Raw genomic sequence first — 14,950 nt, forward strand, 5'->3', positions numbered from 1 at the left:
CTGGAGCTTATAAACCCTTGGAGGCTACAGAAAGAGTCTGGATTTTGTTCAAGGGCAGTGGAAAACTGTAATGGCACTATCTATGTATCTTTTTAAAAGATGGTTCCAGCTTCCCTGTGGAAGAGGGCAGAATGAATAAGGGGAGACGAGAAGGAACTTGGTGAGGGGGGTTTGCACCTGAGTGGTTGCCTTGAGGATAGAGTCAAGTGGATGAATTCAGTTTGGTGATGGACTGGTTTGGGAAAGAGAGAGATCAAGATTACTTCTTTCTGTGTTGAGCAACAGAGTGGTAGTACTGAATGAGGAAAACCCAAGAGAAGCAAGTTGAGAGGAAAAATATCAAGAGTTCCCTTTTGCTTATATTAAATGTGACATTCTTTGGAAAGGTCAAATAGGCAATGTATGTATGTGCTACTCTGGATTTGGGGATTAAAGGTTTAAATTTGGGAGTCATCAGCATGGAGTTTATAAATGGTCTTCAGAACCGTGAGACTGTGTGAGCAGCCTAGGAACAGAACACAGAGAGGAGGAGGCAAGCCCCAGGATAGACTGGAGGCAGTGTAAGAGGCAGTGTTGGGTTCTGAAGTCCAGGAGTAGTGAGAGGGTTTTAAAAGGAGGGAGTTCTTAACTTTATCAAGTGCTGCAGAGAACCAGAAGCAGATGAAGTGGGAAACTGCCCACTGGAGGTGATAGCAGAGCACTCAGCAAGTACCTTGGCAGGAGCAACCTGGGAAGCAGTTGGCAGGCTGTGCAGGAGGCAGCCGGCACTGTAAGTTTGGATGGAAGCAGTGGGCAGACCCTGAGAGGAAGTGGCTGGCGCTGCAAGTTTGGGTGTAAAAAGTAGCAGTAGCTGGAGGGCATTGTGGGGTGGTACAGTTGAGGAGATAACAGAACCTGTTGTGTGTTGAGGGAAAAGACTAATAATAGGATAAAAAGAGATCATGCCAGGGAATGAAAACAGAAAGAGGGAAGGCCTGGAAGCAGTGGAAGGCAGTGCCCAGACCATAGGCACGGCCTGGCCTTTGAGAAGCATTGAAAGAGAAGGAACAAACATAGGCACAGATGTGATGTCTTAGTGAATTGAGAACTGAAGCCATCAGTTTAGAGGGAGAAAGATTTAGGGCGAGAGAAGTTAGGAAACCATTTATAAAGTAGGAAAGCAAGCTTAATGGGACTCGAATTCTGGGTGGTGTTAAAGTTCCCATTTGATAATAATTTCAAGAAAATCATCTGTCCAGTATTCACATTTTATTCAGCAAGCTTCAGTTGCTCTGTTGCCGACACAAGTAGAGAGATGGCTGGGTCTGGCCAGGGGTTAGAATGGTGGGAGAGAGAAGCAAGGAAGCTGAAGAATGTAAAGGAGTGATTATAAAGTGAAGTTAGACCTAAGCTGGACAAGGGAGGCTGGTGGATAGTGCAAAAGCACAAGAGTCAGTGAATTTGAGGATTTGAGGTCACCAGCATATCCCGGCATTGCTGTTGTGTGTGTGAGCCGGAGCCTGAGATGACTAAGTTAGGGGCATAGAGGTTGAGTTGTTGATGGTAATGACAATGGCAGTTTATAACCTTGGGAGTAGGGGCTAATGTTGAATTGGGATGAGTTTGGAAGTGAGCTAAAGAGAGTGGTGGGCCAGGTATTGGGTAGGACATCCACGTGGATGTTGATGTTATCAAGAATGATGGCAGGAGATGGGGTGGGAAGAAAGATTAATCCAGGATCTTGAGAGTTTAGCTGCTAGCAGGAAGCAATGAAGGGAGCACTTAAGATTGAGGAAAGAACAGTTTAGCTGGATGGCATAAACATTAAAGAGGGGAAGGAGTTTTCTCAGTAGAGAATGGTCTGGAAGCAGCAGTGTCTAGAAGCACTAACTCTGAGATTGGAGAGCTGTGAGATGGAACAGCCTTGCCTTGCAAGGGCTACATGGGAAGAGGCAGTATCATCAGAGCACAGGACCATTCAGCATAGAAGCAGAAGACTTGGAGGACTGTTGGTTCCAGTGGCACTGAGGGAAGCCTTGGTAGGGTGGAGGATTGGATTAGATCAAGATATACAGTAGGAGGGGATGAGAAGCCAGTGGTAATGAATGATAGAGGTTAACAGGGATGGGAGGCCTGGTCGGACTGGTCCTGCTGGCTTTTGGGGGCAGTGGGAAATGTCTCTGGCTCTGTGCGTTCAAAATACTTTCTGCAGGTGCTTGGCAACTCTCAGGCAGCTGGTTCCTCTGCTGCCCGGGAAGGGCTGGTCCCCTAGCTCCCTGAGGCGATCATCTGAGGCTGGCATGGTCAGTTGGAGTATGGGTCTCAGCTGTCCTCCTTCATCTTCTTTGCTCATCAGTGCCTTCTTGAGAGGTGGTTTTGAAACTGCCTCTTCAACATCATGGTCAAGAAGTTTGGAAGGGCACTCCTTTGTTGACTTGTACTGTCTGAAAGAAGTATCTAGCTTCCCTATCCATGCATTTGTAACCTTACAAAGATTAGGGAATTTTGCAGGTGCTAAGTCTTTGTGCCCACTGAGTCAAAAGACTTCTAAGAAATGGAAAGAGTTCTTCCCTGTGTTTCTCAATGAGTCATCCTTCAACACTGATGAGTTTCATCATGTCACAACCTATACCAGAGAGGGGTGAGGCATGACTGAATCCTTCCTCAATGAAACGTCACATTGTAACGTATGAGGTCATTTCGGAAAAGGCTGTGATGAGCTTAAACTTACTTATGAAGGCACATGCAGTGACCCCAAGGTTCTGGTTGGCACCAAGTTGCAAAGAGTAATCGTGTTATCTTGATGTCAAGGCCCTTGCTAGCTACTCATGCTGCGGCTTCTTTGAAGTCGCACGCCGGGTTGAGTTTGATGGAGGCTGTGGTGCCTCCTGGCCTGACGCCTGAGAGTAGGGCGCTGAATCTTTTGCTTATCTGCTGCATCAGGTTACAGTTGGGTTTGCACACAGCATGATAGATGAGCAAGAAAGCATCCTTCACAACCTTGCACTTGATGGTAACATTACTCATGTTTTTCTAGTCAGGCATGCACCATGGCGCTATTTTGCCTTTCTCTTGAACAATTGGTCTGTCTGGCCTGATGAAGTCTTTCAGCTCCGGCACCAGATCAAACGTTGCAGTCAGCACTGTGAAAGTGACTGATACAGCGCCTGCTGTGGTTGGGAGTTTGCTTTTGGAATGGACACGATGCCATACAGCATTCTGCATATGCATCTTGAGCCATGGGCAGAGCAACGACAGACTCATCAGCTTTATTGAGTTCCAGTGGCATGTTCAGGTGTTTCAATCACTGTGTGCCTCACTGGCTTTGGTTACCAGTTAGGGATGTAGAATTAAAACTGTCTGACCATGTACATTTAACCACCCTGTTTTCCATTAACCGTCCTAGTCAATCGGAATCAAGACTGTACCCCCTTCTGCTGCAGTTACATGATCATCTGAGGCGTTCATTCCCACCTCTCCTTCCGGAAGCTTAGTCAGACAGAAGATGAATTGAGCTGTGTTCCACCCTGCTTCCTCCAGAAAGAGAGAGGAATTTGAATTATATCCATGATACATAACTGCTTTTAATACACTTGCTGAAAGATACGTATCTTTGGTTTCTTTTTTCTCCCCTTTCCCTAAGTGGGTTATGGAATTCTACTTTAGGTTACTCATTTTTCTTCACAGAGTGGCTGCCTTACACCCCCTGGTTGTACCCTGTAGTTTCTTACACTCTTAGAGAAAATTCTGAAGGCCCAGAATTAGGAAAGCTAGTTAGAAGGCAAAAATAAAACGAATGATAATTATAGCTTATCCTGTAAGCAACAACCATGTGGCATATTGTACTTGCAGACTACTCAGATAAAATGAGGTTAGAAGCACCTCTACACCCAGAGGTGACGGGTCATGGAAGAGGTCATGGTTTCAGCACAGCAGAGGCGAAGTTACTTTGGCAGCTGCTGAGACACCACAGTCTTGGATAAATAAATGACATCAGCTTGTAATCTTGCCAATCACTTAATCTTTACAAGCACAAATATTTATTAGAATGTCCATGAAAATGGATTTGGAGATGATTAATAAACAGAATAATATCTCATTACTTCATGTGAAGTGAAAACTGGAACCTCTTAAGAACATGCTTGTTACTTTTCAGCAAGAACATTGGCAGTTTCCAGGACAGAAATTCAGTGTCTTGTGTGTCTGTTATTAAATATTCTGTTAATATTTATAAGATGAGAGTGGCTGCTGGTCCAGCATGTATGCTATCCGGATTTGGGGAAGTTAACAAGACAGCGTAGTGAGGACTAGACGCCATGGGCCCATCTGAGGCCACAAAGGAAAGTTGTGAGCATGCTTTATGGTCTGCCACTAACAGCAAAGGAAACACAAACTATATAACCTGGTCTACGTGTCAAAGATAAAAGTGGCTTTGAAGCTTCTACTTATATACATTAAAAGTAAATTACTGTTTTATGCTAAAGATTCTCTGTTGTGCATAGGATAAAATTCAAACTTCTGAACTTGGCATACAGACCCCCTGTGATTTTTAGCATCTTCCTTGCAGTTTCTCCTGTGCCTCCATGAACCGGGTTATCTTGGACCTGAGCCTGTACATGGGCCCCCTCCCGCTGTGAGACTTCCTCACTCATCATTACCTGACAGACTTGTCAGGAAGAGATGCCTTTTTTACCCACCTTGCCTACCACCCAAGTTTCGCTAATCCAGGTTTCCTTTCTGTGAGTGCCAGTAGAGCCCCATATTTACCTCCTGGTAAATTTACATTATGGGTTTATCACTCTATTCTAGTTTGATTTTCATGCATTTGTCTCCACCAAGTAAACTGTAGACTCCTCAAAGATAGGAAACGGAGTCTTATTTGCTGTTATATAGTTCATGCTATAATGCCTAGCACATAACAGGCTCTAAACATTTGTTGAGTGAATAAATGAATGTTTTAAGGAACTGTGGTATAAAATATAATTTCTGAAACTTTAGGACTTTTAATCATGGGCTGCTACACTCACTATCTATGACTTTTGTTCAAAGGAGTATTTATAAACATTGAGTTTTCCTGTCTCATGGCCTAAACTCATCATCAGCAAAGCAATACCCACTGTCTTAGTCTGCTTGGATTGCGATAACACAATACTATAGACTGGGTGGCTTAAACAACAGAAATTTTTTCCACAGTTCTGGCGGCTGGATGGCTAACAGTAAGAAGTTACCTGATTCAGTTTCTGGTGAGAGCCCTCTTCCTGGGTTACAAGTGGCCACCATCTCCCTCTATCCTCACATGGCAAAGAGGAAGAGGAAGAGGGAGAAGAGAACAAAACTCTGTGGGTTCTCTGGCATCTCTTCTAAGGACACTAATCCTGTTGGATCAGGGCCCCACCCTTATGACCTCATTTAACCTTAATTACCTCCTGAAGGCACAACTCCAAATACTGTTATGTTGTTGGTTAGGGGGGCTTCACACGATTTGGTGGGGGGTGCAGTTTAGTCCATAGCACCCTCATTTAGGGAAAGGAGCAGGGCTCATTGCCCAGGTCCCTAAATCTTTCTGCCTCTATCTTACCAAGGTTCTTGAAGTTCCATTTCCTCATACATGCATACAACAGCTTTTATTAGCATCTTACTCTAAGAATACAACACACTTCTAATAGCATCTCACTTCTTAACTTAGGTATCTATATCATCTGGGGAAAAATAATCTAGGTTGATCAGTTTAGAACTTTCCTTTGGGCTCATCAAAAAGTCTTGTGCAATTTCTATATTGTGTTCATAGAATAAGGGGAAAAGGAGAGGGAAGGGAAAAAAACAAGCATCTTTCTTAATTTTTCAGAATTTGCTCTTTTCGTTAAGATTCTTCTTTGACAATTTTATTTCATAAGACTTGAATACAGTATAGATTTTCAAGTACAGATTCTATAAATTATGATCCTCATGTCAGTCATAAATTGGATCACTGGAGGAGTAGCATGCTGGGCCTCCCTCCATAATTCCCAGGAAATACCTAATATAATAGCATAAATCAAAATAACTTACAAAGCTGGTGATTTCATGAGCTAAATTACTTTTCTCAGTAGCATAAGGGAAGAGGCCTCATTCTACTAGGATAAAATGTATTTTCATTATGGAATTCAGCAGACGTATGCTAAAGGAACTTACCTTCCTTGGCCTCTACATTTCCTGTTACTGATTATGAGTTCTTTCAACATAAAATGTAATGAAAATAACTACTAGTTTTGTTCATTTAATCTTTAGAAAACAATTTGAAGAAATGGCCTCTCACTTTAACTCGTCTTCTGTAAATGAATTTGCTAAACATATAACCAATGCCACATCAGAAGAACGACAGAAAATGCTAAGAGATTTTTATGCTTCTCAATATCCAGAGGTAAAAGAATTTTTTGTGGATTCTGCATCAGAATTCAACAATTCTGCCTTTGAGAAAGGAGAGCGCATCAGAAAGAAATCTGAAAAAAGAAAACCTCTAAGGCTGTCAGATTCTGAAACCTTGTCTTTTAAAGATTCTACCAACAAAATTTCTCAAATTGGCTGCCCAAAAACATACAAAGGAAAGCCAATTAAGTTTCAAAATCATAGTTCTTATAGAGAAGAAATGTTTTCTAATGATGCAGAAACTAAGAAATCACCTGTTAGTTCTACTCAAAAGATTGACAGTGGGAAAAACAGCCAAGCATCTGAAGGTACTGTGACATCCCGTTCTCTGAACAGTGAGTCAGAAGCACATGAGAGAAGGTTTGAAAATACCATGAAAGACCAACAGGACCTCACGAGAACAGGCGTTTCAAGAAAAGAACCCCTTCTCAAATTGGAAAACGAAAAGATAGAAAATCCTGTGCTGGAAAAGACTTCTGTGATAAGCTTACTTGGTGATACCTCTATTCTTGATGACCTTTTTAAAAGTCATGGGAACAGTCCCACACAACTGCCAAAGAAAGTTCTTTCAGAGCCCATGGAAAAAGCAAAACAGAGACCAAAAGATTTCTGGGACATCTTGAATGAGCAGAATGATGAGAGTCTTAGTAAATTCACAGACCTGGCGGTAATAGAGACTCTGTGTGAAAAAGCACCTCTGGCAGCACCGTCCAAAAGGAGAGAAGAGCCGGCAGCTTCTCTTTGGAAATCAAATGAGAAATTTTTATGGAAGAAGTTTAACTCAAGTGATACAGATGAAAACACAGCCAGTACACAGAGTACTATATAAGCATATAGATGAATTATCTTGAACACAGTTATTGACATATATTTTTATTAAATTCTTGCTTTAGGATTTTTTAAAGTCTAAAGTATTATGGATTTGTTTTTCTTGATATTTGATTTGATCTTTCAAGAATATAATTGTATTTATAGTATAAATCTCTGTTATGAAATGGAAAAGATTCTAGGTTTGTTAGATTCTGGGACATCTTTCTTATTGTATTACATAAACGATGTGACACTTGCCCTGGTGAGCATTGTTTTCCAGTATGAAAGATGAAGGGTCTGAATCAAATCAGCATGAGTGCCCTTCCAGTTTAATAAAGCTTTGCTCTGCTCTCCCTGTGACTCACTGGCTAAATCATGTCCACCCCTCAAATCCAGCATACACTGATGTGTTTTTTTAACCAGCACTTGGGAAAGTTATTAGGTATTTTCTTTTTCCCTGGGTATCATATCCTATTATTATTTTAGAAAAAAGTCGTAACTAGTACTAAATATATGATATATATTGTATATATGGTATTAAAATAGTAATTTTACAACCATTCAGAATTTAAAGGTTAATGTTAAACATTTTACTGTATGAGCTGTGATTACTACCATTAGCCACAGACACCAGTGCCTCAACTTTCTATATACCTATTCTGATTTAATCAATATAAATAAGGGTTTATATAGTACTTTTGTAGCTCTTAAGTATGAAGAAATGAGTATACTTTTTATTTTGTTAGAAACTGTTATGTTTTGAATTTAATTTATATGGTTTATAAGAAAATGAATGTGCTCACTGTTGAGTGCATGTATTTAGAAGCTTTCACTCAGCCCCTGTATTCTGTGCTAGGAGCTTGATATACAGGTCAGGCCTGTACATCAGGTTATCAGTGGTTGAACCATTCCTGCAGGTGAATGAAAGGAAATCATGTCAGTGAAAAATCACGGTGGAAAGCCCCTGGTATCATGCGTGCACGCTGTAGGCAGGACCTGAGCCGCCTCTGCTGCGGGTTCAGATGCACCGCTGCAGCTCTCCTTCAGTTATCTCACAGGGCTGCGAGTGAAGGATGCATCCCTCTGGAAAATGGCCTGAGCCAGGAACTGGCTGTGCTACAGAGCACTGCTGCCGAATTGAGGAGAGAGGGCTTCCGTGTACCCAGGATGTGGAGTCATTACTCAGAAGTGGAAAAAACAAAAAAGTCTTCCCAAGGAACTGATTGGCCAAGTATGCTTTTCTTTAAAGCAATGTTTTGCCCTAGAGAACTGTAAAATACATTTTATATCATGACTCAGTACATGTGTTCATACATATATATATATATATGATTGAAATAAAATGTTTATGAAATATTTACTCACAGGCATGTGACATATTTTGACATTTTTCTCTTCTAGGAATGTGTTTGGTAGGGTGATGAGTATGTGTGTGTTAAAGCTCTCACAGCCCACTGAATTGAATTTCATGACCCATGATTAGGAACCACAGTGTGAAAATACTGTTTTAAATTATGTAGAGTTTATTTGTGCAGCTGAGTCATGTCCAGACTTATCAGATGTTTTGCCATTGAGGGGCCTTCTACACGACAAATGCATGATACAATCTGTGATAGACTTGATTGTAGATGCTTTCAGCCTACAGTATGATCAGCTGAGGAATACTGATGAGTAGATACAACTTCATTTCAATTTACATACTAGACAATGTAGTCCAGACATTAATACCTTGTAAATAGTGATATTCATGTAAATATTAGCACTATACTCTTCACATATGAAGAAGTACAGTTTTGTTTTGTTCTGTTTCGTTTGAGATGGAGTCTTACTCTGTCACAGGCTGGAGTACAGTAGCATGATCTCGGCTCACTGCAGCCTCCACCTCCCAGGTTCAAAAGACTCTCATGCCTCAGCCTCCTGAGTAGCTAGGATTACAGGTGTGTACCACCACACCTGGCTTTTTTTTTTTTTTTTTTAAATAGAGATGGGGTTTGGCCATTTTGGTCAGGCTGGTTTCGAACTCCTGGCCTCAAGTGATCCGCCTGCCTCGGCCTCTCAAAGTGCTGGGATTGCAGGTGTGAGCCACTGTACCCGGCCAAGAAATGCTATTAAAGAAACTTTTAACAGTAGTAGTAAAAAATGGGAGCAAAACTGCATAACTGGAGTTTAAAGGTTTCCAACAGTTGTCAGTGAAATATTTATTGCTATTATCATGTAGAGAAGTGTGCCAGGTGGAATGCAGAGTCCAGTATGAAAAGGAGCCCATCTGTTTCAGAAGGAAACTGGACTCCCTGCAACGGAGTGATAGATTTGGTTCAACCATTGATGACCTGAGAACAGACACTAGGAATGTTTGACAAGATTCTTCCTACCCCTACTCCACTGGTGATGTGTCACCAAGTTCTGCCAATGAAATGAGTGGCCTCAAGCAAACCCCTTACCTCCTGTAGTTTCCCCTTTAAATTGGTGATGGATTGAATCAGTGGTAGTCAGCCGTTTTTTTTAAAGCAACTGAACTGTATCTTAATCAGAAACTTAACTAGTAAAACAGTTAAAATGGAAGTCTTGATTCAAGCAACACCACTGTGGCTCCATGGAGCACTAGTTTGAAAACCACAGGGGTGAGATCATTGCTAAGAAAACCTTCCAACTTCGAGTTTCCATGACTACTTGCCACAATCTTTTTTGACTTCTTTTTAAAGCAATGATACCATTTTCTGGCTGAGCACTCACCACACAGCTATTAATATTGGAAACTGAGGCAAGATACCAAGAGATTTTTGCACTTGAATTCCTCAGTTTCCTTAAAACCCTGAAAACACCTCTTCAAGGAAATAGCATCTGTAAGTGGTACAGCTGCCCCTAAGTATTCAAGGCAAAGAAGCCTTAGTTTGCAGAGATGATGATAAACATTTCATTCGTCCACAGAAAATGAGACAGCCACAGGAAATACAGGGTTATTTTCTAATTAAAGTTTAATGCCTGCAGTTTTTAAATTCTGAAGTTATCCCTCCTTAATGATATCAAAATAAGCCTCTTTTGTGAACTGATGGTAGATCATAGCTTTTAGTCTTTTTCATTGTCCTTACATAAAAGTTGGTAATCAGCTGTCAGTCCCAGATTTATTTGAGACTTACTGGTCTATAAAATCCAGAAGAATGGGGATCACTGCCTGCCTTAAAGATTTTTTTTTTAATTTTTTTTTTTTAACACATGGAGAGTTTTTATGTCACAAATCCGGCTTAACAGTGGATCTAGACCTCACCAAGTATGTCACTGAACCTTGTTCCTGGTTCCATCTTCCACCAGTTTGCAAAGCATCCTCTGCCTAGTGCTTCTGGGAGGCCTTACTGGGATGGTTCATAAGCCACTTTCCTCTGGGTGAAAGCCGCTGTACACTGTGGCATGTACGGCTGGCTCCACTTGGTGTTTGTTGCAGGAGGGAAGAACATCTCACTTTTGCTTGGCTAAAGGGCCACGCTAGTTTGCCTCATAGGGTCTTGCATCGTTTCACTACGAAAACAGTGCATCTGGTATTTTTACTCTCTGCCCCTAAGAAGAGAGACAGATCACCCTTCCTTCCTAAGTTCAAGGCTGTGTGGTTGCCAGCCCCAAGAGTAACAAATCAGAACCCCCAGTGGAGGCTTTTGAGCATGCAGATATCCAGGGTCCTCGCCAAGAAACTCTAAATCAGGGTGTCTAGAGATCAGAACAGGCACCCTTTTTGTTTTTGCAGTTTCACAGTAATTCTAATGTGTCAGTGCTTATCTGAGGTTTGTAACTGAGCAGGACTCACCTGCCTGACCTGTCCCCCAGGGACACACTATTTCCAGAGACGTGCTTCAGTTGCCCCACCACGACTTCCAGCAACCCCCATCCCTACATACAGCTGAGCTCATGATGAAGCCCAATGTGTGCTTTTTGTTGTTGTTGTTGTTGTTATATTCACACATATTCATACATCTATATTCACAGTGGCATTATTCACAACAGCTAAAACATGAAGGCATGTCTGTCGATGAATAAGCAAAATATCATACAACACACAGGATTATTACTCGGCCTTGAAAGGAAATTCTGACACATGCTACAACATGGATGAACCTTGAGGGCAGTATGCAAAGTGAAATAAACCAGACATAGAAGGACAAATATTATATGATTCCACTTACATGGAGTACCTAGATTAGATTCATAGAGAGAAAGTAGAATGGTGGTTGTCAGGTGCTGGAGGGAGGGGAGAACGGGGAGTTATTAATGGATGTAGAGTTTGCTTTATAGGATGAAAAGTGGCCTGAAGATGGATGGTAGTGATGGTTGCACAGCAATATGAATTTAGTAACACTGAAGTGTACACTTAAAAGTCATTAAGATGCTAAATTTTATATGTATTTTACCACAATTTTAAAGATGGAAAAAATTTGACCAAAAGTAACACCTCTTCAAAATGTGTTACCTGGCAAATTTTGACATACGTGAGATCGACAATTGACTTTATATTAGTTTTACTTATAAATTTGAAATTATCCATTTTATTTGGTTTTTACATTGTCATTCCATGTAAGACATTATTTTGAAAAAACATTTTCCATATTAAAAAAGGATTGGAAAAAAATTCACACATAGCATTGTTTTTTTTTAATGAGACAGGGTCTCAGTCTTGTCACCCAAGCTGGAGTGCAATGGTGCCATCATAGCTCACCATAGCCTCCACCTCCCTGTCTCAAGGGATCCTCCCACCTCAGCCTCCCAAGTAGCTGGGACCACAGATGTACACCACCATGCCCAGCTAATTTTTGTATTTTTTGTAGAGACAGGGTTTCGCCATGTTGCCCAGGCTGGTCTTGAACTTCTAGGCTCAAGCAATCTGTCCACCTTTGCCTGCATTGCTTTTCTGTTATACTTCATATATTTTATTTGCTTTGCTACAGGTTATATTTATTGCTGAAGTGTCTGCTAAGACCAATCTTAATTGTATCAATATGGTTTGTACCTTTCTGTCATGGACAGACATAATACCCATCTGGCATTCTTGGTTTTTAGTTCTATGTCTTGTAGATAAAAATCAAGAATGCCTCTTTCTACAGATACCTGTTTCATTAGCTAAAGGCCTCTCAGTCTCAAAAGAAATAACTCACTTTATATTGTTTCAGTTTATCTGGTAGGGGGAAAATGCATGCAGCTCTGAATTTCTAATACGTCTCTAAGGAAGCTCCAGTGAGTTGTATTGTCAGACTAAAATGTCAATTATTGACCTCCATACATTTTTTAACTTAGGATTTTCTTATTTTGTAAAGTGAGGCATGTTTCTGAACTGAAAAACCTCAAAAGAAGCCTCGTAATAGCTAATTCATATTTTTTCTTCTTTCCTACAACTATTATAAAAGCATTAATAGGAACAAAAATTATTTTTCAAAACGTAAATGCCAGAATGCACCACATGGGAACCCCCCAGCCACCTCTGCTCGCCCCCAGCGTTGTGCTCCAGTGTTCTGCTTTCTCTTCCTCTGTTCACTACTCACTGCCCTCTCTTCCCACTGCCGGTACCTAAGTGGCCTTCCTTCACCTATGCCTGGCAAAGCCCCAGGTTCTTTCCATGTCACCCAACTCCTCAATCCATGTCACCCCTGACTCTTCAATCCACACGTCCCTCTCTCAGCCTCATGCTCACCAAGCCCAGTGGAGCCTCAATGCCCTGCCCAGCGTTCCCTCCTCAGGCAGCGCTCCCCCTGTCCCAAGACCCTATCACACCTTCACCCTGTTGGGACCTCCTAACTCCCCCAGCTCCCACTACTCCACGTGGGGGGTGTATCAGTCCGTTCTCACGCTGCTCTGAGGAAATACCCAAGAAATAACTTGGGTTAAGTTACAAAGAATTTTAATTGGTTCACAGCTGGGGAGGCCTCAGGAAACTTGCAATCATGGAGGCAGTTCACGTGAAGAGGGAAGAACAGCACCTTCCTCACAGCTTGGCGGGAGAGAATGAGCGCCCAGGGAAGTGGGGGGAAGCCCCTTAAGCCATCAGATCTCGTGAGAACTCACTGGCAGGAGACCAAGGTACCTCCACCTGGTGCCGCCCATGACACGTGGGAATTATTACAAGGTGAGATTTGGGTGAGGACACAGAGCCAAACCATATCAGGGGAATATGCCTTCAGCAGGTGGAGAAGATGGGAGGAGTTGTGAAATACACACCTGAGACGCTCCAGAGGCCAAATCACTGGGCAGTCGTCCCAAGGATGGCAGTTAATTCACTGACATGCCAGCAAAGGGCAAACCCGCGGGGCCCAGTCAGCCCCGCGGGGCCCAGGTAGGGGTGCCGCTTATCTAAAATGCCCTCAAAGACCCCTTAGGGCACGGCCATGTGCTGGGGCGTGTTGGGGTGAACAAGTAGGTCTCAGGACGCTCAGAATGACCCCTAGGTGGGCGCTAAGGGACAAGACCCGCTGAGAAACGCAGCTGCAGATGATGGATGCTCTCCCAACGGCAGGAACAAGGAAGGCTTCTGCAGCTCAAAAGGAGAAACATGTTTTGCACTGGAATCATCAGAAATGGCCACTTACAAACGGGTTGGGAGTGGCCAGCCATAAGAGAATGGGAGGGCTGAACACCCCTCCTCTAGTGTCCCTTGGCGTTTAAAGCCCCAGAGGAACAGGAACGTGGGCCATTTGGTGCGGAGGTTCGTGGTTTGGGTTGGCCAAGCATAAAGTGCTTCTGACACTTCACCCACACTCCGGACGCGCGGGACAGGGAGCGGGGAGAGGGCGGAGGCAGCGCGCACCGTCGGGCTGTTGAACCAAAAGTCCTGCGTGTCGGGGGCCGGCAGCGCCGCGCTGAGGTCTTCCGCGGCGAGCCCAGCCCCTATGCCTGCGCCAGGCACAGGGAGGCCGCTCGGCGCGCCCCTTACTCTCAGGCGTCCCTCGACGAGGTCGACCTGCGACCGGGCAGAGGCGGCTTCGCCCGAAGTCCGCGCGTTTCCGAAGGGCCCCCGCGGCGGAACCCGTAACTCCAGTTGGGAGCCGCCCCGAACAATCCGTTTCTCGGAATCAGGCTGCTTTTTTCTATGAGGAAAAGAGGAAGCAAGCGAATTAACGGACGGCCTTGCCAGCTGGAAACGGGAAAGCGCGGTCCAGCTGGAGGGCGCGTGTTCTCCAGGAGCGGCACACCTTCGGGAAAGCCCAGTCCCTCCGGGGCACGCAACGCGGGGCGGGCCTGGGGGCTGCTCCCCGCGGGGAGGGGACGGAGGGTGGCACAGTCCTCTGCGGGGTCCGCCCCTTGATCCTCCAGACCCCTGCGGCCTGCGGGACATAGGGCGGGGAATCCTCGGATAGCGATAGGCGGGAAGGGGATCCCGGGTGGCGATGGGCTGGGTGGAAGTGGAATGCGGTTAGCGGGGACGATGGGGGGTGGGGGGTCCCCAACTGGAGCGATGGGCAGAGTGCCACCTGTGCCCTCGCCCCAGCGCGAAGACGAGGCTGGTGGGCGGGCGGCGTGGGCGAGGCCTCTGCAGGCCTCTGCAGGCCTCTGCAGGCCGCCGGGGACCCAGGCACCTGGAGCCGGGAGGGTCCGCTCCTTTCCCCGCCCTGGACGGCGGCCCGCGGGAAAGCAGCCTCCACCGGATCCCGCGCACGTGGCGCCGAGGTCGTGGGAAGCCAAGAGCGGAAGCACCGGCAGGGTGGGCAGGACTGCGACTCGGACGGAGGACGGGGCGCGGAGGAGCCAGGCTCGCTCCTCCAGGCGAATCCCTGCGGCCCTG

At 44.3% G+C, this 14,950-nt stretch overlaps 1 protein-coding gene across 6 annotated transcripts in view; it reads left to right on the forward strand.

Annotated features, from left to right (window-relative positions):
* The window catches only part of ERCC6L2 (ERCC excision repair 6 like 2), a 144,368-nt gene extending 135,820 nt beyond the window's left edge, over positions 1-8,548 (forward strand). For 4 of the 6 annotated variants that reach the window (XM_008993716.5, XM_078348426.1, XM_017972221.4 and 1 more), the window contains one exon: positions 6,247-8,548. In XM_008993716.5, coding sequence (XP_008991964.4) covers positions 6,247-7,213 — 967 coding nt within the window. In that variant the 3' untranslated portion in view covers positions 7,214-8,548. Of the gene's footprint in view, positions 1-3,385 lie in introns of all 6 variants that reach the window. The other 2 variants (XM_008993723.5, XM_035300870.3) reach the window with 2 other exon arrangements.
* Positions 8,549-14,950: the final 6,402 nt, after the last annotated feature.

Source organism: Callithrix jacchus, chromosome 1 (assembly GCF_049354715.1).
Source record: "Callithrix jacchus isolate 240 chromosome 1, calJac240_pri, whole genome shotgun sequence".
Lineage (NCBI taxonomy): Eukaryota > Metazoa > Chordata > Mammalia > Primates > Cebidae > Callithrix > Callithrix jacchus.